The following is a 24,563-nucleotide window of genomic DNA, read 5'->3' as shown; positions in this document are numbered from 1 at the left end:
CTATTCCCTGTAGTGAGCCACCAGAGTTACTTTGGGTTTGGGACTGTCAGCGGTCGGGGTTTGGACGGCGGGAGGGGCCGGCGGTGGGTCCGGATTAGACGGAGCCACGTGATTGGCTCCCTCGGAGGAGTCCCGGACGGAATTGGGCGTGGGCGGGGCGGTGGAGGCCGCGGGGACGGACACGTTGGGTTCGTTTCCGTGGTGAACGGTGCGGAGGGTTTTGGTCGCCCGGGACAGCGTCTTTAAGGTGGAGCCTCGCTCGGGGGTGGAGCAGCTCAGGAACGCCCTGAAACACCTGTAGAACTGCACACACACACACATACACACACACATACACACACACACACACACACACACAAGCACACACACACACACACACACACACACACACACACAAGCACACACACGCACACACACATACACATATGATTACTATTTATTAGTAGTAGTAGTAGTAGTAGTAGTAGTAGTAGTGGTAATAGTAGTAGTAGTAGTGGTAATAGTAGTAGTAGTAGTGGTAATAGTAGTAGTAGGAGTAGTAATAGTACTAATAGAGGAGCAGTACTAGTAACTGTAGACCTAGTAGTAGTAATAATAGTAGCAGCAGTTATAGTAATAGTAATTATAGTAACAGTAGTATTAGTATAGTAGTAGTAGTAGTAGTACAGTAGTACTAACAGTAGACTTAGTAGTAGTAGTAATTGTAGTAGTCGTAGTAACAGTAGAGTTGGTAGTAGCAGTAGCAGTGGTAGTAGACTTAGTAGTAGCAGTAGTAGCAATAGTAATAGTAATAGTAGTAACAGTAGTAGTAGTAGTAGCACTAGTTGTAGTAGTAGCAATAGTAATAGTAGTAACAGTAGTAGTAGTAATAGTAGTGGTAGTAGTAGTAATAGTAGTAGTAGTAATAGTAGTGGTAGTAGTAGTAATAGTAGTGGTAGTAGTAGTAATAGTATAGTAATAGTAGTGATAGTAGTGGTAGTAGTAATAGTAGTGGTAGTAGTAGTAATAGTAGTGGTAGTAGTAATAGTAGTGGTAGTAGTAATAGTATAGTAATAGTAGTGATAGTAGTGGTAGTAGTAGTAATAGTAGTGGTAGTAGTAATAGTAGTGGTAGTAGTAGTAATAGTAGTAGTAGTAGTAATAGTAGTGGTAGTAGTAGTAATAGTAGTGGTAGTAGTAGTAATAGTAGTGGTAGTAGTAATAGTAGTGGTAGTAGTAATAGTATAGTAATAGTAGTGATAGTAGTGGTAGTAGTAATAGTAGTGGTAGTAGTAGTAATAGTAGTGGTAGTAGTAGTAGTAGTAGCAATAGTAATAGTAGTAACAGTAGTAGTAGTAGTAGTAGTAGTAATAGTAATAGTAGTAACAGTAGTAGTAGTAGTAGTAGTAGTAGTAGTAGTAGTAGTAATAGTAATAGTAGTAACAGTAGTAGTAGTAGTAGTAGTGGTAGTAGTAGTAGTAGTAGTAGTAATAGTAATAGTAGTAACAGTAGTAGTAGTAGTATTGTCAGTGAAGACAGACAGAGGACAGTTAGGCTCAGGTGAATAGTGTTTAAACAGCATTAGATCCAGTTTAGACATGTTGGTCCTTCCTCCATGTTGGAAGGCCGGCCGGCCGGCAGGCAGCGCGCTCCCTGGATAAACGTAGTGTACTTAGTATACTCTCCAGTTCCACACGTATACTTATAGTCTACTACATTTCCCCAGGACGCCGCGGGTCAAACAGACGGAGGAAAGACACCTTGATACACCGTTACCATTACATCATCACATTGAGATGGGATTTATGACAATGTGATCTGTGGCTAGTTTGATAAATTCAGGAGTTTCATTCCAGAATGAGATATCGCCTACTTTTAAAAATGATTAATATACAAAATTAGATCAATATATGGTACTTTTTGAAGGATAACAAGAAACTTAAGCAGTTGGATGACAAAACATACAGCTGGATTCTTCAAATTTTACAGAACTTCAGGTAATGATGCTTCCTATCATCAGTCAATATTTCAAAATCACAGATGAGTCTACCCTCAAAAACATAACTGTTTTGTAAGTAACCGTCTCCTAACCAACTCCAAACTTTAATAGTTACTCATAATGGACTTAACTTTAATTTGAAACATCGTTTTGTTAGAGGAGGTGTCAGTGTTTTCAAACTGAACTCATTTTGGAATGAAACTCTTCATATAGTGTTTTGGAGGTGAACTCTCCATTTTTTTTAGCCAATGGTGTCTCTGATCTCAATGCTATTAATTTACTGGAAAGCTGTGGTGGGAAAAGGATTTGTTGCGTGTAAAAAGCAAAACCCCACTGGAAAATAAAATGGATGGAAGATGCTGGAGGGCGAGAGAGTGAAGTAGGGAATGAAGTACAGGAAAAAAAGGAGAGGCAGAGACAGAGAGAGAGAGAGAGAGAGAGAGAGAGAGAGAGAGAGAGAGACGTGTTAAGAGGGGGAGGAGGACGGATGGCGAGAGGCAGGAAGTGTGAAGGAGAAAGCAATGTTTGAGGTGAAGGAGGGAAAGAGCGAGGGATGGAGAGAGGAGAAGTAGGCGACATCAGGGATTATGTCTGAGCTCAGGCACAGATTGGGATCTCAAAACCGAGGAGAAACCCTGTGTGTATGTGTATGAATGTGCGTGTGTGTGTGTGTGTGTGTTTATATATGTATTTATGCACACTGGGCCTACATGTGACAGTGCTGCTATATGTAAACCTGTGTGTGTTTGTGTAAGTATGTCTGTGTTTCTGTGTCTTTATGCGCCCTGCACATGTGAAAACCCACGTGAATTCAAACCACATGCGCTATTTGGACACATGTTAGTTTACATACTGTATGTAGATCTGAAATTTCCCCATTTCCCATGTGAACATGACATTTTCACCTGTGAATATGTGAGTTTCTTTACATGCGCGATTAAGTTTTCACACGTGAAACAAATGTCGTATGTAATGGCAGGTGAAAACATGAAAAATAAAATGTTTGTGTGTAGAAAAAAACACTTACCTGAAAGACAAATTCTATTTATTTTTTATTTATTTAATTTTTTTTACATCTGAAGTAAAAACTGTGATGTCAGGATACAACACAAAAAAAAAGTTAACATGTGAAAACCAACATGTAAATAATAAACTTTATTTATACAGCACCTTTCAAAACAATTGTGACAAAGTGCTTCACAACAAATAAAATCATAGAACACAAATATAAGGGTAGTGTCGATGAAAAAAACGAAAGAAATAAGAGCAAATAATACATAATAATACATAATAGAACAACAGCAAACCAAGGAGTAGAAAATAAACACAAATAAATTAAATTATAATCATTATAAAAGCCTCACAGAAGGCCTTGAACATGTGTCCAAAAAGCACATGGGCTCTGAATTCACGTGGGTTTTCTTTGTAAGGGTGTCTGTACTGTATGTGTGCTGCACATACACTATGTGTCTGTAAGTGTGTGTGTGTGTGTGTGTGTATGTGGTGTGTGTGTGTCTGCGGTCCAAGCATCCAGCAGCCCTCTTTAACGGCCGGCAAACAGCCCCCACACGTGTGTCACATGCGTCACGGATCATGTGGAAATAGCTGACATGACCAGTTGACATCTTACTATAACCGAGGGGGAAAATAACCTTCGCAAACAACAACAACAATGGCTCCTTGTGCAGAAACACGCTTGGCGACTGCAAACGCGCCATTTTAGCGGCGATCCCCCCCAGGTCCACGGCTTGAATCTGCGCAGCACTTTAAGTCTTCAACTCGCCTCAACACACTGCTGCCATAGTTATGGGCTGGGAGGAACTGAAGACTGAAAGCGCCACACAGGCCTCCAGTGTGTGTGTGTGTGTGCGTGTGTGTGTAATGGATGCAAGTTCAGTTCATAGCATAGTAGCTATACACCAAAAGAAACATCACACACTACCGAGACAGCGCACTGTAATTCCAAAATTCATCAAAGAAAGTTAAATGTCTAACAACCTGAAAAGTGACAGATAGACAGACAAACAGAGACAGACAGAGGGAGAGGCAGATAAAAAGAGACAGATAAAGTGTGTGTGTGTGTGTGTGTGTGTGTGTGTGTGTGATGAGCGAAGCGGGAAAGGTCACCGCCACAGTGTGTTTCTCCCCGATAATAGCATCACATGCTAATCAGAATCAAAGCTACGTTTCCCTTTTTGGAGATTAAAGAACTTTTCCTCCCACTCCTCCGCCTTTCGCTCCTCTCTTCTCCTCTCCTCCTCTCTCGTCACCTTTCCTCCCTTCCTTGCTTTCTTCTTTCAATCCAACTTCCTTCACTCCTTCCTTTCTGTCATCTTTACCCCCCTTCTTTCCTTCCATCTTTCTTTCCTCCCTCCCTTCATTCCTTCTCGATGCCCCCTTCCTTTCTTCTTTACTTCCTTGCAACATTCTTCCTCCCCGCTTTATTTGTTCCCTGCCCTTTCCTTCTCTCCTGTCTTCATTCTTCCTTCCTTCCTTCCTTCCTTCCTTCCTTCACGTTTCCCCTTTCCTTTCATTCGTCTGTCCTTCTGTTTTCCTCACTTCCTTCAAAAATCCGACCTCACTTCTTTCTGTCTTTCTTTCTTTCTTTCTTTCTCTTTCTTATCTTTCCTTCCTCCCTTCCTTCCAACATCCTTCCTCTCTCTCTTACTATCTTCTTTCCTTCCCCCTTCCTTCCTTCCGTCCTCCTTCTTCTTTACTTCCTTGCAACATTCTTCCTCCCTTCCTTTATTAGTTTGTTCCTTCCCCCTTCCTTTCCTCCTTTCTTCATTACTTCCTGCCTTCTTTTCTCCCCTCCTCATATCATCCTCACTTCTTTACTTGGTTCCTCTCTTCTGACTTTCTTTCTTCCTTTCTTTCCTTCTTGATTCCCTCTTCCTTTCCCTTTCTTCCATTCTGTTTTCCCTTCTAACATTCATCCTCCTGCCCATTTTCTCCCCTCCATCCCTCCCTTCCTCCCTCCCTTCCTGCCTTCTTTCCTTCCTTTCTCATTTCATACTCCCTTCTGTACCTCCTTTCTCTCTTCTGTCTTTCTTTCTTCCGTTCTTGTTTTCCCTTCTAGCATTCGTCCTCCTGGCCCGCTCTCCTTCCTTCCTTCCTTCCTTCCTTCTTCCTTCCTTATCCTCCGCTCTGTAGTCTTGTATTGAAAGCCAGTTAGGGCTAAAATTGTCCACAAAATTGTCAGTTTAGGCATTTAGCTTGAAGCTCTAGTCCAGACAGATTTACAGTTGAAGGATCGGGGTCTAGACTGGACGATTTAACCACATCAACTGTCATGAGCATATATGATAGCAGCTAGATGATTAAATAAGAGCTAGGGAGGAAAGAGAAGAAAGGGCTTGTTTTTGTTGAGAAAGTAGCGTCAATTATGTTATCTAATTCACTCAATTGTCAAAAACAAGACCTCATTTCTCATAAACCCTGTTGCTTCCTGTTGCATATATAAGCATGTCGCCGCTCCCCCCAGCCTCACTCTGGCGTCGCTTTGTGTGCGTTTGTTTTGAAGAGCAAGAAGAGGGATAAAAGCCGATAAAAGCCGATAAAAGCCGATAAAAGCGAATGTTCATTCAGACGAGGGACGCTAACACGAAGCTGAAGCTGTGCAGTTAGAACAGAGGAACTGGAAGAGTTGTGTATTACTTACAAAGAAAAAAAAAAAACGGTTTCGTGCCGTAAAGCAATCCAGCAGCTTTACAGCAAAATGCGACTCGGTTGCACTCAATGTGAAATGCAGTTTAGAGTCCAGTAGAAGCTTCTCGGCGATGGTCATGTGTGTTTACTGTCTTTACACTTATGTCTCAAAATTAATGACAGCGATTGATAAGTCGTATAGAGGTTCACATTCCTATCATTCCTATACTGGAGTATGATAAAAGAATATTGAAATTTTTTAGCATTATCCTTACTTCCCTATTTTTTATCTTTCTTTCTTTCTTTTTTAATCAAATTTTACTGGACAAGTTGTGTCTCGCTTTTGTGTGTTGAAAATTGCTTTTTCTCGTAATTGTTTGAATCCATTTATTTCATGTAAAGCACTTTTGAGTTGCAATTCTATGTATGAATGGCGCTATAAAAATAAAGTTATTATTATTGAGGCCGTTATTAATGTGGTAATGCCTTATTGATTATAAAACGGTACACAAAGCGCCTTGGAAGTTTTCTCCGTCGATCAACAAGGCCACCGGCGGCAGCATTACTTCCTCTCTCATCTCCTTCATTAGTCAATCCCTCTGCTTATCCTGCGCTGTGTCTTTGAATGTCGGGGGTTGATGTTGTTATGGCTTTGACATCTCAATAATGATGTTTCACCTCATGGGGTTTGTGTGTGTACCTGCGTGCATGTACACTATGTGGTTGTATGTGTGTGTGTGTTTGTGTGCGTGCCTGCAGATGTGTGTCTTAGTGTGTCTGCGTCTGTGTTTCTATGTGTGAATGTACGCTTTGTTTGGAGGTGTTGATGAGCAGGCAGCGGGCTGAGGGCGGGGGTCTGCTGCAGTCTGTTTGCACCTGCATTAACCTCCTGGCTGTGAATCTCGTATGACTTCAATTAATGGCCCGGGTGTCTGCTCGCTTAAACAGTGGAGAGCAGATAATTGGACACGCTCTGTTGTTGGGCATTCATTTCAGAACAGCTGCTTCTCTGACCTAGTTTAGTTTTTGTTTTGGTTTGTTTAGCGTAGATGCAGCCATGGAAGTGAACTGATGCAAAAACACACAAATAAAAAAACTATCTTACCTCAAAACAAACCAAGAAACAAACAAAAGAAATCATGATCACAAGCAAAGTATCAGCTGAATTGGATAACAGGATCTGAAAGCAAAACACAAAAATGCTGGAAAATAATAAAATTGTGTAAAATTGTTAGACCCTACCTGATGAAGGCTTCTTTCTGAAACATCGGTGTCCTTAATAAAATGTCACGCAATGAGAATGAGTGTGCGGCTACTCTTCACTTTTTACGGATTCTGTTTTTGCCTTAGCCAGCACCTCTGGGTGTGCGCTCTTATCATTCATGGAAAAATAATAAATCAAAAAGATGTACTGAAAGACAAGGGAAATAAAATACATAAAAAAACAAAAACCCTGATGGAGAAAATTAAGTTATAGGAGAAGTAAGAATGTGCAACAGACTAGGAGGGACTCACATTTTACCTTGTAGGCATTTAGCTGACTTATCCAAAGTAGTGCTGAAACTAGTCGATTAATCGATTAGTCGATCGACAGAAAATGAATCGATTATAACTTTGCTCAGCGATTAATCGTTTTTGTCATTAATCAAGTAAAAATACCAAATATTTGCTTGTTGCACCTTCACAAATTCTAAGATTTACTTGCTTTTCTCTGTTTCATATCACTATAAAAAGTCTATAAAAAGTCCTTAGCTTTCACTGTAGTTCATTCTCTTTCAACCAACAAAAATGAAAGCTTCGTTCCCTTTTATATCCGCCTGGAAATATTATAATACCCTGCTGTTTTATACGAGTTTAAACCTCCTTATTCCCCACAATATGAAGAGTACTATTCCTAAATGCTTTTTGGGATAAGAGTTCAGCATTCTGTCATAACATAGAGTTTTCGGAGATTAAAATATTATAATTTTGCAATAAAGGACTTAAATTACCAGCTATATTTTGAAAAGTACCATAATTTCTTCATCAATCATTTTGTAGGTGTCACTTTTTCTCAAATGGAGAATATCTCAGTTAAGATGGGACTAATTTCTTTAACATCTGTATGATAAGTGAACATATAAAGTAAATAACTGATGTGTAAATGAGAAGTATTTTGGGTTTTTTGGCTGCTGGTCAGACTAAGCCAGCAATTTTAAGAATCATTTTGGGCTCTGGTGACTTGTGATGGGCATTTCATATTATTTTGACATTTTATAGACTAAATGACTATTCGTTTAATCAAAAAAAATAATGGAAATAATTGTTAGTTGCAAGCCTAATCCGGAGTGTTTTACATTGAGTGAGCAGGCAGAGGCTTGGGGTTTGCTCAGAGACACTTGAACAGGAAGAGCAGGGAAACAGAGAGAGGGAAATAGAGGAAGAAACAGGCAGAAAGACGAATGAAGAGGGAAGAGAGAGGAGAAAGAGACACGGTGGTGCACAGAGGGACAGAGAACACCTCACCTGTCTGTTCATGAATATATAGATAACAGGATTGATGACGGTGGAGGACTTGGCCAGCAGCGAGGGCATGATGCTGGCCTCCGGGGTCAACAGGTCTCGGGGGCCGAAGGTGGCGAGCAGGGCGGCCACTCCGTACGGCAGCCAGCAGACCAGGTAACAGGTCACCATGGTTACGACCATCACCAGCACCCGCTGCTCCCGGCGACGGGACACCACCGAGCTCACACTGCGCACCTGAGAGAGAGGGAGAGAGAGAGAGAGAGAGAGACAGGGAGAGAGAGAGAGAGGGAGAGGGAGAGAGGGAGAGAGAGAGAGGGAGAGGGAGGGAGAGAGAGAGAGAGAGGGGAGGGAGAGAGAGAGAGAGAGAGGGAGAGGGAGGGAGAGAGAGAGGGAGAGAGAGAGAGAGAATTGAAATTGTAAAAGAACTTTAACATTTGATTCCCCCTTCCCCGTTTTCCTCACTTCTTGCCAAAGTCCACTCTTTCTTTCTTTCTTTCTTTCTTTCTTTCTTTCTTTCTTTCTTTCTTTCTCCCTCCTTTCTTCTTGCTTCCTTGTCTTTCCTTCCTCCCTTCCTTACTAAATTCTTTCCTTTCCCCTTTCTTCCTTCCTTTCTGCTATCTGAGATACTAGCTCTCAGATTGAAAACCTCCAGTGGGGAAAAAAAAGTAAACTATTAATCCAGTAAGGAGGGAAGAGACTAAAAGCTTTAAATAAAAAGTCTATTTTATCACTTAGAGCCAACGACCAGCTTTCGACCATCAGGTCTCTTCCCTCCTCTCTGGATTTAGAGCACTGTGAACTTTGTGTATACAGCTCAATAGTTTACTTGTGTCTCACTGGAGGTTTTCAATCTGAGAGCTTGTACAGAACTACAGAACTGAATACATTGAAATCTACATAGCCAGCAGCTGCAGAGGCACAACTGACATTTAAATGCAAACAATCAGATCCTCTTCTCCCACCATAAATATTGCATTCTGCAGCCCCCAAACACTCATAAATAAGACAATATCATTTCTGAGTGAAAAGTAAGTAGACGAGAGCGAGAAAGATCTGATTCAGCCCTTGATTTAAGCGCTGTGGCTGATTTTGAATCTGCCTCAGTCCACAGTTTCCCACCTTAGAGTTACATGTGGAGATGCCCGGCGCCACTGTTGCCAACTCTCTTCCAAGGGAAGTAGCTGTCGGCTGCTCAGAAAGTCGCCAGATGATGTCACGTGTTATTTTGCATAATATGAATGACCTCCCCACATTTGTTTCCATGCAAAGCGTGACTTTGAGAGAAGCTCCTGGGCTACACTATGTGTGAGAAGCTGTGTATCTGCACCTGCATCTGCAGCAGTTGGACCAATTTCCTGCCAAATACCTTGGGAGTCAAAACAATGTTGTTCCTGATAGTTGAAAAAAGTAACTTGGCACGGTCGCTAGTCGTTTTTGAGAAATAAAGTCGCCATGGGGGACTTATAAGTCGCTAAATCTAGCGGCAAAGTTGCCAAGTTGGCAACAGTGCCTAGCATCCTGCAACATGCACACTTTAAGTAATGAGTATCGAGGCGTGTCCACCTTCACATTTCTATATGTGGATTCTGACTAACTTCAGTCCATTTCTTTCCCTACACACCCAAAACGCTGCAATATGTCTGGTGCTGATATCAGTTCCTTCATGTAAAACAAGTCATTGGCTAAGAAATACAACAAATGCGATATTAATTGTGGAATCACAAAAACTTGGAAATACTATAGAGGCCTGAGATATTCCCACAACATCCCAGCTCACCCAGTCCGGCTGACGCAGCACCTGTCTCCAGGATTGAGAGGCTGCAGTTTGCCTTGAAACATGTGAGAGATGTCAGCTGTGAGATCTGACTCTGCAAATCATCGTTCAAAACATGGCAGTTCAACCATCGAGGCCTTGTACATGTCATGTGGAAACGCTGGATGGTTGAAAATCGGTGCATTTAAACAATTTATCGTCACCCTCCGTGCGTCCCGGATAGCGCTGTCTCCTTTGATCATCCATCAAAACTCAGGCACATAAACGGCAGGACACATCTTGATTGCTTAGTTGTGGAGAGTCGTGAAATCGCTTTAAAGAACATTCCAGTTGTTCAGAGACCAATCAATACACCACCTGGAGCTGTTCTTAATGGCATTATTAAATGGCAAACCGCACCAAAGAATATATATTGAGCCGACACTGACGCACAGAAGCACACGATCAAGGACACATTCCATCATCTTGTGGGTTTGCCAAACGTCATTGGTGCCACTGGAGAATGGCTTGACCGTTAGTTGATTAGAAATAAATTGTCATTAAGAAACTCATCTTTTGATATAAAACATATTCACTTATTTTTTGATATATAAAAAATGTCCAGTCAATTCGTTTTTATAACATTTTTATCCAATTAATGTGCCAAGGGCAAGTTTCCAATTCAATCTTCATGCGCAGTCGCCCTAAACAAAACATGAATTAAAAAAGCACGGTCTTTAAAGGCAATGCCACAGCAGAAAGACGTGAAAAGGTGAAAAAGTCCACGGCTTGATTTTCCGCCATACTGACGGGGAAGAACAAAGGAGACAACATTTGAACAAACCTGTGCACAAGTGAAGGCTGAAAGCACACCCAAAATGCTCAGCGTGCGCATGAAATAGGCCAAATCTGCGTCGGAACAGCTCAAACTGTGTATCTCAAACTGTGTATCTCAAACTGTGTTTCTCTCAAAGTCACTTAAGGACAGAGTTTTATGTACAAGGACGGCCGGGCAAGAGGGAGCAGCTGGGGCCTGGCTGAGCTCGCTCCACCTGCCTGAGAAGGAGAAAGAAAGATAGACACTGTTGTTGGCTGCTGGTTTAAACTAGAGGGAGAGACACAGACAGGGTGAGGTTGAGGGTCAGTTGCCAAGACGGTGAGATTGTCAGAAAGGTAAATCTTCACAGTAATTAGCTAATGGACTCTTGTCTGAGTGCTTACCTCTGGTGACCCCACATTAGAAGCTTTGACCATTTCTGCTCAAAGCTCGGTTCGATTTTGCAGCGTCACCAGAAGACCCAAAGAGTTGTTTTTCTGTTTTCTGCAACCAAACTAATGATTGACCTATTTCAAGGAAAAGGAGCATGTTGGTGTTGAGAAGTCAAGACTCTCTGGCAGCAGCTACTTTAGAGATTTATGGACAAAATATGAATACTATAGTCTAGCTGGTGTACTAACTGGTCTCCAATATAAGACACACATTGTAGAATCAGCCTTGAAACACAAAATATGACAAAGAAATTTTACCCATTGCGGTGTAGAAATGCAGGTATCAAAGTGCTATTTTCATCATTTAACATTCATCATTTAATATCTGTAATATGTTGAGGATTCAGTCTGTAAAATGGTTATCATATTTTCCACCAGAGACTAAAGACTTTACTTAATTTCTTTAAAGTTTGTGCTATCAATCATTTTGTAAAAACGGGCGTTACTTTTTCAAATGGTCAATATCTTAATTTATTCATTTGTTTATGCACTATAGAGGAAATATTGTGGAGCACGGGAAACAGCAATGCTGCAGCGTTACAAGCTCTGATGCAGATGTAATCACTCTTACAAATGAGAGCTATTAGCCTAATATCCGTTATATGAAAAAAGGAAACAAAACAAATCATCCAGAGACCGAAATATACACATGTATACACACACACCCACACACACAGTCATTCGAAAGCGGTTGAGGTTTGCAACAGCTATTAAAATCATTATGAATATCATGTAAAAGCACAAAAGCATACACAGAAAAGAAGAGTAACTTGGTGCAACGGCCTTAAAAACCTCACGTCTCTTTCTCTGTCTCTTTTATAATTTGCCTAAAATGTGTTTTGTGCCCCACGGCCCCCGTCTCTTTCTCTTTTTTTGACTCACCTCTATTATTGTCAGTCTACTGCAGATATTTTTCTTTTGCCCTTTTTGTTCTTTTGCTCCAACACACAAACGACAATACCCTCCACTCTCTCGCTTTCTCTCTCTCTCTCTCTCTCTCTCTGTGTCTCTATCCCTCTCTTTCTCCATCTCTCTCTCGTATCAGCGTCTCAGGTTTCTACATAGTACACACACCAGCTTTAATCACACTCTGCAAAACTCTGGGAGTGTGTTTGTGTGTGTGTGTGTGTGTGTGTGTGTGTGTGTGTGTGTGCGCCCATGTACAGCATCTGTGAGCGAGAGAGAATGCCTGCTGTGTAAGCGGGGGATTATCTTCCCTCAGGTAACCTTACACTTTGGCTGCTCAGAGAACACAATACACACACACACACACACACACACACATATACACACACACACACACACACGTGTGCATGTGCACATAAAACGACAAACACACTCTCCCACGTGTCGGGTTGGATAGCAACCTAGCCTGATGGCAATCTTGAACACCTTGAACTCTTGTCTTTCTTTCTCTCACCTCCCTCATATCTGTCACTTTCAATTAAATTCAAATCTGCTTTATTTGCCATATTCCCAAAGCTGTTCACACTATAACGCATTACAAAATCATCATAACAATACTGTGAAATGATTAGGCTGCTAATTGTGGTATGCAAGCAACAGTTCATTAATTGAAGTGATACTCTGCAAGATCCTTGTTTCCTGGTTTTGGCATCTTTGTAGTGACGGAGTTGATTTACATATCAGTTGTTCATTTGACCGATAGTTGAAAGTGAGTAAGCCAAATTGGTTTGCCAACGGCACAGAATCAAAATTTTAAATCAATCCAGTGTCTGGTTGGACTGCGCTGTATACAGTTCTAAGCGAGCCAACGCACTTGCAAACACAAAACAAATGTTCGGGACACAGAGAGTTATTATCTGGCAACTTTCAACGCTGTCATCATTATGTGACGCCCAACCAGCATACTGCTTCACGGTGCTAGCGCGATGCTGTTTGATTCCTTCAGTTCGTTCAGCGCTGCAGTTGCTGGTGTCTGAGTTGCTGAATCGACATCTTTCGTTCGGACTGAATGAAACATTCAAGTGGGAACTGGGAACAGGTTGAATCACTATTGTGTTTCATTACTCAGTGATACAAAGTAGCAACACAGACATTTATTGACGTGACAATGTGGCTTTTTCTACCATCTTTAATGGTAGAAGAAGCTCAAGTATTTTGTATTAGAGTTCTGTCATCTTTCGCCTCCCATCTCTCTCTCCCTCTTTCTCACACACCTCACATACACACTTCACCTTGTGTGGTGTGTGTGTGTGTGAAGTAGTATAAAAGAAAGACAGAAAGAGAGGCTGGTGCAACTTGGCATCTAACCGTGTGCCTCCCTGGAGTATTGTAAAAAGCCGAATGATAAAAGTGTGTGCAGTCAACCCTAGCTTCCAACCTGATAAACTAGACAAATACAGCCATAACTCTTCCACACCCGCCTGCTCTCTCACCCCTCCCATCTCTCTCTCTCTCTGTTTATATCTCTCTCTCTCTCTCTCTCTCCTTCCCTACGCCTACAAGGATCCATCAGCGTACCTGCCATCCTTCCCAATCTGACAGAAACAGAGAGAAAGAGGACAAGAGACATCTCAATGCATCTGGCTCTGTTCTCCTCAGCTCAGCTTAATTAATTCAAAAGGCTTCATTGGCAAGAGAAACAAGTCTGAAGCATCACGCTCTCTCTCTCTCTCTCTCTCTGTCCTGACTCCTCCACTCCTCTTTCCCCTTGCTTACCCGTCTTTGGGCATCTTTATTAACAACTTACAGCAGATGTGGACGCATCTGCCGCTCTTGTAACTGCACTAGGCAAGATTATGGGGGAGAAATGCAGCAGTTTTATCAGTCTAAATCACAAATTAGAGCTGCAACAGAGAGGAGAGTCCCATCCCCGCTAAATGAGACCCAGTGGATTCGCCCGATTTGCCCAAATTAATTTGTGGTGTTGGGTGGGGTCACTCGTGGGAAATCATCTCGGTGAACAAGAAGTTTTGAATGGAAACTCAACAACAAAATACAAAACTTTATTCTACACAGCAGCAAGTAGCAGCTTTGTCCAGAGAAATCTGGACTCACCAATGCTGGTTGAACGTGCTGCAATTTCTTTTCTTTTTTTCACCATCTCCACCATCCCCTTACAAAAAAGTCACATGTCAAACCCTACATGTGAATTCAAAGCGCATGGCACTTTTTGGACACGTTCATTTTCATATGTGAACAATTGTGAACAACTTCATTTCAAATGCGGAGAGGCATTTCACAGGTGAAACATTTTTTCACCTGTGAAATCTCACGTGTTCACCTATAACCAACGTGTCCAAAAAGCACATGTGCTTTGAATTCATGTGTGGGTTTTCACATGTGACTTTTTTGTAGGCTAAGATTATCAGCCTCTGAGAAGAAGAACCTTAGGTCAGAGGACAGTGCAGTTTATTACTGGCGTCAAGTTGCATGATTTCTAGGCAGCTGCCACTAGGGGCCGCCAAAGTGCAAAGTTGCCTAATGCAGCTTTAACTGACTAGAACATGATCTACCTCTTTCCTTCGCTCTTATTGCTCTAATATTTTTCTAGCATTTTTCTCTAACATGTCATTCTTATTGTCAGGATGCTCTGGCTCTTACAGTCCTTACTTACTTTTGGTTGCTTGAGTTGAATTGAAACTTATTCTAAAGTTTCACTCATTAGCTGTTTCCATCCATCTGTCAAGTGAATTGAAATGTCTCAAAAAATAAAATGCAAATTAGGTGTTTTTCCATCAGCTGAAGCAAGTTGTAAGCGAGTAAACAGGGTTTCTGAACATAAGGAAATATCCACTAGAAAACTGGAAAGAGTCTTGATTAGAAGAATTGATTAGTATTGGGGAAGTTGTTATTGTTCTTTCATCTGAAGGCAAAAAGAAATGCAGTTGGCAATATTGTAATGTGCCAATTAATGGCCACACAACCATAATGGACGCCTTATACATGGGAGAGACAGCAGGTTCTGGGAGGTTTTGGTGGACAGATATTTAACAGACAACCTTTCAAGATTTACAAAGCGACTTTTGAACTTTTGTGCAACGACACTAAACCATTCGTCGGCCCGATCATGCAAAGTCTACGTCAGTATTTATCTGACAAATGCATTTCCATCACACTTCCTTCTGGTGTGCGCAAAAACTTTTTTGCAATTTATTTTATTGAATTTTGCTGTTTCCATTCAGTTTTTTTCTAATTTGATGCATCATACACTACCAGTCAAAAGTTTGGACACACCTGATTGAATGTACTTATGTTTTTCATTATCTTAAAGCCATTTTGATCTAAAGGCTTATGCTTAAATGCTTGAAATTTGTTTCTTAGACAAATATAAATAGTGAAGTTGATGCCTATGTATGAATTTCTCTCCAAAGCCTTTGCCTTTCCATCAAGGCAAAGGGCGGCTACTTTAAAGAATCTAAAATATAAGATAGTTTTCATTTGTTTAACACTTTTTTGGTCACTGCATGATTCCATTTGTGTTATTTCATAGTTTTAATGTCTTTACTGTTATTCTAAAATGTGGAAAATAGTAAAAAATAATTTTGACTGGTAGTGTAATTAAGATAAAATACTTGGATGGAAACCCAGCTGCTGTAAGTCACCCTGGAGAAGGGCATCAGCTAAATCCCTAAAATGTAAAAAATGAAAACTGTGTTTGCAGGCGCTGCGGAAACACACAGATGCATGGCACATGAACCAGCAAATGGTGTGGTAAATCAAATTCTTGTGCACACACCATAAGTCAGCACCTAATGCGCTCGGAGAGATGAATATGAGCGCGAGTCGTGGCCGCAAACACAAACACAGAAAACCGAGCCAGAGTGAGAGGAAAACACATGGCACAGCAGACAGCCAGGCAAATCTAATTCCTAGACACACACTTACACACTTTATATGCCTGTATGAAACAGTACATCATCAGAATGAAGGCTGGCACTAGCAGGCACACCTGTAGAAATACATAGGAAGGCAAAGACACACACACACACACACACACACACACATACACACACACTGTGCCAGCTGAATGAGAGGCTTTGTCTCCTGTTATTAGCTGACAGGGTGCGAAGGTCTAAAGCCTTGAGGTTTAATGAAGCGCCTCGCCAGACTCTGTAATGAAGACAATCCTCTGTAATCCTGTCATTAGACTCCACTGCTACTATGCTGCTCTTAACTCCCATTCTTAACTACTATTTTCAGCTTTCTCACTTTAGTCTTTGAAATTCTCTGCACTCACACCCTGAAGTACTATTCTCAACTTTCTTATCTCCTACTCCTACCTAGTACACTCAACTTTGTATCGCTGTTCTACCTTTACTCCTACCTTTAAAGTCACAATGAAACGGCATTTTGAGAGCGTCTTGCTCCCTTAATTTGACGTATTTCTTGTTGTGGGACATAAGGCGGAAAGGGATCCCCAGTGGAAACCAATGGAAACCAATGGGAGAATGGCAGCTTTATTTGATGGGAGGGGTGGCATTGTGCAAAAATCAGTGATGGTTTTATTGGTTGGAATTTTTATTTATGCCTCCTGGTACCCAATGAAGTCACCACTAAAGATTTACTGTTTTCCAGTCAGTAGAAGTAATGGTATTATGATATAAAAAAATTTTAGGCATTTATTGTTAAATAGGTGTATATTACGAGATGGAAAACCAGCTAACGAGGCGAAAAAGTCATTTTTCATTTCATTGTGACTTTAATGGTATAACTGTGTAAGACTCAGGTTCTTCTATCTTTCAATAGCAACACCAGCGTTTATTCTTGTTTCTGACCTCGCTCTGTCAAAGACAATTTGTAGGCATACTGGGGTTTTTTTCAGCTTTACAACTGGCTTCTCCTTCTATATTTTGAAATACACACCCGTCCTTGGGGGAGCCGGTTGAGCATGAACATTTATAAGGGGCTCCGGCTATAGGAGAGGAGGTTGTATACGACGCCGAAAAAATACACTGAGCTGAACACAGGAGAGACAACAACAAACCAAATGGGCAATGAATAGATTAAAAGGTCAAACTTCCACCTTATCTTTGAAAAGAATCGACTCCTACTCTTAACTACTGTTCTCAACTTTCTCCCTTAAGTCTTTGAAATGTATCAACTCTGATTCTTACCTATTATTGCTGGATGGAGGCTAGATAGTTTGTTTTGATAGTGGAGCAGTTAAGGTCACAGATAAGGGAATGTGCTGCTTTCTTGGTGTGTGTGTGTTCAAAGCACTTTCCCCCCATCCTGACACTTTCTCTCAGGCGTCATACCTCACATCTACCTCAAGTCTACCTCAAGGTGCTTCTACTGCCACACAGTCAGAACTTGTTTTACCGCAGAAACATCACTCTGACATTTACAACACACGACACAGCAGACGTCACTGCCGAAATCTCACTTCGCATCAATCTCTTCCATACGATGTTTTGCAGAATCGCACCTGTCGGATCGCGTGCAACAGCTTGCCGTAGGAGTAGAGGATGACGCCGAACGGCAGCACCAGGCAGAAGGTGAAGAGGCAGACGATGTAGGAGATGTTGTTGGGCGTCTGCGTCTTCCAGTCGACGGAGCAGGTGGTCCCGGGACCCTCGGGGCCGTACCGGCTCCAGCCCAGCAGCGGCGGGACGGTCCAGGCCACCGAGTAGAGCCAGGAGAAGCAGACGCCGCCCAGCGCCGGGCCGTAGTCTCTGCCGTCGGCCATGGTGGGGCCCAGCATGGTGCAGTAGCGCTCGTACGACAGCACAGCCAGGGAGATGAGAGAGACGATGCCTGAGGTGGAGGGGAGATGCATACCAACACACACACACACACACACACACACAGGCACACACAAGCGGTCAGGTGTATAAGCAGGCTCTGACCTATTCATTGAAACAAACACTGATTTGTTTTGCAGACGCAATCTATATTCACATATTTTTGCCATTAACTGAATCGCTAATTGTTGGATGTGTCCCATTCTTGAATCAGGGATAATCAGGAGATACGGGCTAAAGAGCTGGACCACAGGCACTTCACCCCCATTACACACAGAGGTTGGCAAGGACGCAGCCTTTGATTACACACAATCACAGACAGCCACAGTGCACAATGGAGGCTCCTGATTGGCTGACACAGTGGTGCGTTTGTGGGTGAGGGGGGCAGAGGGCGGAGGGGGATTGTGGGAGTAAAGAGGAAGAGCGTTAAGAGTGCTGGAAATTATTATTTTTCTCTGCCAGCATCAGCTCTGAGTGTTTGTGTGTCCCTACATGCTGCATGTCAATGTCAAGGCTGAGTGGGTGCTGTGTGTGTGTGTGTGTGTGTGTGTGTGTGTGCTGTGTTTGGCGGTGGATGAAGAGGGAGTAAGAGCTCTCTCTATTCATTAGTGATGCACACTGGTTAAGCAGGTGGACTCTGCAAATCTGCTTTTTTTTTTTGTCAAAGCGATACTTGATTAGCATATTAGTTCTAATATAATAAGCCAAGTTATGACGTGACATGTTTTATTAAAAAAAAACCTTTCTGTGATGCATAAAGTGCTTTTTATAACATAAAACAAAATAAAGCATACAAGCCCAAAAAGATAAACGATACAATAAGTCAGACATGAATTAAAAACAAAATTAGAAAGGAATAAAAGTGGTAAACATAGTCCGAATAAAGCAGGTTAAAAAGAAACCATCTGCATTAAAAGCCTGTCTATGAAAATATGTTATAGAAAGGGATTTTTTTTTGTTTTTTTCCAGAGTTTCGGAGCCTCGATGGTAAATGCTTTGGGTCAGACCTTGGGACGTCCCAGGAACAGACTAAAGCAACGACTCTGCTCGGTAAACAGAAAAATGGTCAGGTATTTTTTTTTTGTCAGAAACCTAGATGGTCTGCTGCTTCAACAACAGGGAGAAAAAAAAATTCTTTGAACAGCAACCGCTTTGCCATCCATTTCCTTAAATGATCGCCCGGTCTCTCCTCAGCAGCCTGGTGGGGATTCTGGACCACATCTGTCCCAAACTTTGGCTTTGATTCATGCACAGCTCACTTTGATTCTCTACAATGCATTTTAATGGGTTTTTCACCTGGGGCCTGACTTTTCTTCACCGAACTCGGGAATGGTGCAGAATAGATTTATGGTGAAATGAATGACCCGGTGTCCTGAAGCCCTGAGTCAGCACAGGAACTCATCATCTTTCTTTGTCTCTTGCTTTCTCTCTTCCTCTCTCCATCGCTGTTACACACTCTCTCTCTCTCTTTCTTCTCACTCTTTATTTCCCTCTCCCTCTTTCCCTGGCCCTCTCTCACTTTCTGGCCCTCTCTCTCTCTCTCTCTTTCTCTCTCATGCGTCGTTGTCTCGGGTTTCCGTTCTAGCTGATGATAAGACAGAAACACCCGTGCCAAATCAGACCATTTCTCCCAGTGTTGCCCAGTTGCTGCTCACTCAGCAAGGCTTCCAGCAGACTGCGCTCCTTCCTCCTCCTCCTCGGTTAGAAACACACTCACACACACACACACACACACACTCCACACACATACACACACACACACACACACAAAAGCCACAACTGCCTATACTAGCTTTCTTTAAGGCATTATCCTGCACCTGTTGCCCCCCACAGCCTTATGATTCATGGAGAAGATGACAGACAGAGGTGTGTGTGTGTGTGTGTGTGTGCCTGTCTGGGTAAGACAGATAGAGAGAGAGAGATCAAGAGTGACAGAAAAGAGAGTGTAAGAAAGTGTGAGAGAGAGGGAGAGAGAGAGAGAGAGAGAGGGGAGAGAAAGTAAGAAACATCAGTGACTCCATGGAGAAGACGATCATATTCCAGTGGGAGCGACCCGGTGAAGATTGATTACCGCGCGGTTACTGGGCGGTAGCTGCAATGTTGTCTGGGTAATCAGAGCATGGTGGACAACGGCTCATTAGCGGATTAGCAAACGGACCGGACACCCTCTTGGCTCTCGCAAGCAGGAAGGTTTACAGGCGAAGCGACAGGTTTCAGTTCCCACCCACTTCCGTTTTCACTTAAATCCGGTCAGGCTGGATAGACCCGCTCCTTCCATGAGAGAGTCTCACATTCGGTCCCGTATCTGTTTTCTTCCTGCGAGAAGCTGGTTTGATTTAAACAAACAGCATCATGTGTAAGGCCATAGTAAGCTACTGATAGAGCTGTGAGACCTTGACATGTCTCTAAATCAGTTAAAAAACAGTTTGGTTTAACAGGTGCTCCTGTTTTGCAGATGTGCGGTGTGTTGATGTCTGATGTCAGTAATGAATATTAATGAGAGTTCCTGCATAAATAAGCCTTTGTGTGTATTAGCTAGCTGTCATACTAGCTGACTATTGATTAATATCCTAACTTTAAAAAGTTGTCGCATGTGTGATGTGATTTCCAGCCCCTATGCAGGTTTCCATATGCTGCAATAGGATGTGAACTATCTTGATAGTTGAAGCATTTTCAGTTTTGATGCTAACTTGCCCTTTCTTTAGCACTTCCTTGTTTACTTTGCCTGTCTACATGCACTGCTGTGTAATGCAATGCAAAATAAATAGTGAAAGTTGTCAGGTCATGGATAAACTAAAAATTTAATATGTGAGTCAATATGTTGAAAAAAACCTGCTTTGGGTGCTTTGGGGGTCAGTTTGTTTGAGTATCTATTGGCCCTATAGAGGACTGTATTGGAGAGCTGCTTACCCAGGCAATAAAGACGTAGTAGCTCTACAGCGAAGCAATTGAGGAATTTGGGCAGAATCGATAGGTATAATCGAAAATGATGGGAAAACAGAGTCCAGGTTGAAAACAGCCTGAGTTATGCTTTAAGTCCAGGGACTTTACAGCAGGCCTGCAGTCAACAAATTCAACAGAAACGATACACTCCAGAGAAGAGAGAGCAGCGAAGCAACAGAGATAGATGGGGATGTGGGGAGCAGAGAAAGAGAGAGGGAGAGGTCTATACTTAAGTCTATTAGCAGATTGATTATTCACTTAGATTCGCTCTAAATCACTGAGACGTTTAAGTGCAGAAAAAAAAGCTGTCTGACCTCAAGAGCATGAAAACACTGACAATAGAACAGAGGGAAACAAATGCCTCCAAGCCATCGTCTCTGTCTCTCTGGTTTTATTTGCTCCAGTGCCAAAGAAAGTTTTCACTTCAGTAAAAGGGTCCTGGTTTACGAGCATAGGGGCGATGGAAAGGCAATTCCAGTGACAGGAGTGAATGTCCTGTCACTGAAATGTCACAGGTTTGATCCCAGCAACAACCAATCAGTAGGTCTATCTACCTTGCCGAAGACACACCAAACCCCACCTGTAGGAGCATCTGTTAAACGCTTAAGAATATCAATTTTAAAATGTAAATGATCAAAAGTGCTTTTTCCATGTTATCAACCAGTCTCCATTTCCAACCTTTTCTGCATGCATTATCTAAACTCCATTGCCTCAAAATGAATCATTCCCTCTAGGACAAGATCTGAATTATTTGGTACGATACAATCAATCAAGCACACACACACACACACACACACACACACACACACACACACACACACACACACACACAGCAGCGAACAGCACATAACACCTTCACAACTTAATAGGATTTAAGTTTCAATTAATTGGATAATAGGATTGGTTAATAGGATTGAAATCATGTTTGCTGGTGGTTGAGTTGTGAGTTGCCCACTGCTGTGCGTTGTGCTGCAGGTGATACTTTCTTTTGCATTGCCCTTGCACTCTGCTCTGCACCACACCTTTTACTATCATAGAGAAACAAGCTGCTGTTGTCATGTGAAAACTTCATAACATCAATTAAATTAATTTCCATGTAACTTCACTTGAAGGATCACATGCTTTTCTATGAACTGAGGACAGTCTGTGAGCCTTGGTGCTTATGAAACACTTTCTAAACTCAGAAATAGATGGTTGTGAAAACAATTGAAAACAAGGCTGATTCTTTTAATTCATTAAAAGTTGACATTTACATTACAGTTTACAGTTTACAAAGAGGTTTTCACTCCACAGCGACGATTGTGTGTCAATGAGGCAAGAAAATGCCACATGATCCTGAACAAATTGATTTGCATTAGAAACAAGTGTAAGCATCTCACCCCTATAAATAGATTTTAAGACTCAATACTAGATTAAATGACTTGTTCAGGCGGGTTTTTGCAGTGTAGTGATCTTCAATGAGACATAATAAAATAAAAACCTCCTTACCCAAGCATGCGTTAACGAAACCGTACCAAACGCACCCGGCGCGTCCGATCAGCCACCGCCCTTGGGTGCTGGCCGCGAAGCTGAACGGGGTGCCCAGCAGGCTGACCAGCAGGTCGCTCAGAGAGATGCTCACCAGCAGGAGGTTCATGGGCGAGCGCAGCGCCCGGTACCGGCAGAACATCGCGAGCACCAGCAAGTTATTGAGGATCCCGAAGGTGCCGATGAAGCCGAGGCACACCGCCACCACCAGGTGCCCGGTCGGGCTGAGAGACGGAGAGGGGAGAGAACCGGACACCTCCTCATCCACGTCCGCCGCCGCCGACGCCGCCACCGACGTGCCGCCCCCTCCCCCGGGACAGTGCGCGCAGCTCAGGCTCACGTTGGACACAATCATACCGGGCCGAAGTTTGGACCGCGGAACGGAACCATCCGGTCTCGGTGCCGCTCACCCGGTCAACCCATCTGGAGAGGCGGAGGCGCACCGGGGAATCCTCCGTTGCTCATATATCGGCTGTATTTGGGGAGAGTTTGAGAGAAATTTGGGGCTGTCCAGTCCCTGGGAATAGCGTTGGACAACTGAGGGAGGTTTCAGAGAACAGGTGCCGGTGTCATGTCCAAGACCCGCCCCTCCGCCGTGCGCTCTGGGCTCCTGTGCGGTGCGCTCCTGTGCGCGGCCACCGGTTCGGCACTAATGCGCCTGAGCTTTTATCACCCACACCGCCTTTTAACGTGCTGCCGCGCAGGGAGACAGAAACCTTCAACACGAGGTGGTGGGGTGGGGTGGTGCGTGTGTGTGTGTGTGTGTGTGTGTGTGTGTGTGTGAGAGAGAGAGAGAGAGAGAGAGAGAGAGAGAGAGAGAGACAGAGACAGAGAGAGAGAGTATGCGATCAAGTGACAGAAGATTTTATAGAGAGACAGATAGATAGATAGATAGATAGATAGATAGATAGATAGATAGATAGATAGATAGATCGACCTGGGACACACACACACATGGACAAACTACACACACATGCACACACACTTACTATAGTGTAATAATTACATAGTTTTTGCTGATGTGTGATCTTGTTTGACATTTAATTTGGTAAAAATGATTGTTGATATTGGGTGAAAACACAAAACATACTGTGTGTGTGTGTGTGTGTGTGTGTGTGTGTGTGTGTCTGAAAGAGAGAGGTAGAGAGAGAGAGAGAGAGAGACTAGGTGTAGATAGACAGACGGATAAGGTGGCATCACAGCACCTGCCAGAAAACAGTGTGATAGTGTCTGTGTGTGTGTGTGTGTGTGTGTGTGTGTGTGTGTGTGCATGCGCAGGTCTCAGGTCTGTGTGTGTGTGTGTGTCTCATACTCACACAAACGTACACACTTCTTCACTGTCTCTCTCTCTTCCAGTCAGCAACATCAGACCTGCAGCGCTTTCACACAAACCATCACAATCAATCAGATCATCAATGAAAAGCGCTGTACGGATCTCATTTGGATGGCTGGCACAATGAAACCACAACACAAAGTAAATTAAAATCTAAATTGTCAGATCTTTGCCAGGTACAGGCTCGGCAACCAGAGTCAAACCAGGGAGAAAGTCCGACAGATAAAAGATGTTTCAGTGTTGGACAGGTCGGTGCAGAGCGAGGTGCCACTCCTCTCACACTGTCAAAACCTTCATGATCGATGTAAAGCCCACATGTTTGGATTTAATAAAGAAAATCACCACTTTCTCATCTCAGGAGAAGAAGAGAAAATCCATATCCTGTTTGAGGAGGGCTCAGTGCGCCTTCGCCAACGGACAAATTCTTCGAATAGCTAATATGAAATATTCTTGATTTCTGTCAGCAATCATTATTTTAATCAATTATTAATCTACATATCACAATGAGGAGCCTAATCATTTCTCTGTATCGTTTTGACAGTTTTTCCAGTGTAGTGTGAATGAACAGCTTTGACAGTCATGCCAATAAAGCTTCTTCACACACACACACACACACACACACACACACACACACACCCCGCAGTGTAATAATGACAGTTGTTGCTGATGCATGAACTGTGATCATGTTGGAGCTAATTTGGTAACAGTAATAGATAGATAGATAGATAGATAGATAGATAGATAGAGTGTGTTTAGGTTTGTGCTTGTTCTTTAGTAATTTCCAGCGATTGACTCTCTGATTGGGTCTCAGCTTGATGTCAGAGGTCAAGCAATGTAATTTACTCTCAAAGCAATGGGAATCCTATTGGCTTCCTCTAAGCCTGCGTTTCTCTCCACC

The 24,563-nt window shown here is 42.6% G+C and overlaps 1 protein-coding gene across 1 annotated transcript; it reads right to left on the bottom strand.

Annotated features, from left to right (window-relative positions):
- On the bottom strand, nt 1-22,687 carry tmtopsb (teleost multiple tissue opsin b). The gene is made up of 4 exons (XM_071895483.2): nt 22,294-22,687; nt 17,547-17,875; nt 8,131-8,364; nt 1-303 (listed from the first exon to the last, which is right to left on the bottom strand). The coding sequence occupies exons 1-4, from the start codon at nt 22,685-22,687 to the stop codon at nt 1-3; spliced, it is 1,260 nt and encodes a 419-aa protein (XP_071751584.1).
- Between the last annotated feature and the right edge of the window lie 1,876 nt (nt 22,688-24,563).

Source organism: Centroberyx gerrardi, chromosome 22 (genome assembly GCF_048128805.1).
Source record: "Centroberyx gerrardi isolate f3 chromosome 22, fCenGer3.hap1.cur.20231027, whole genome shotgun sequence".
In the NCBI taxonomy this organism is placed as follows: Eukaryota; Metazoa; Chordata; class Actinopteri; order Beryciformes; family Berycidae; genus Centroberyx; species Centroberyx gerrardi.
This window is presented reverse-complemented; position numbering and strand designations above follow the sequence as displayed.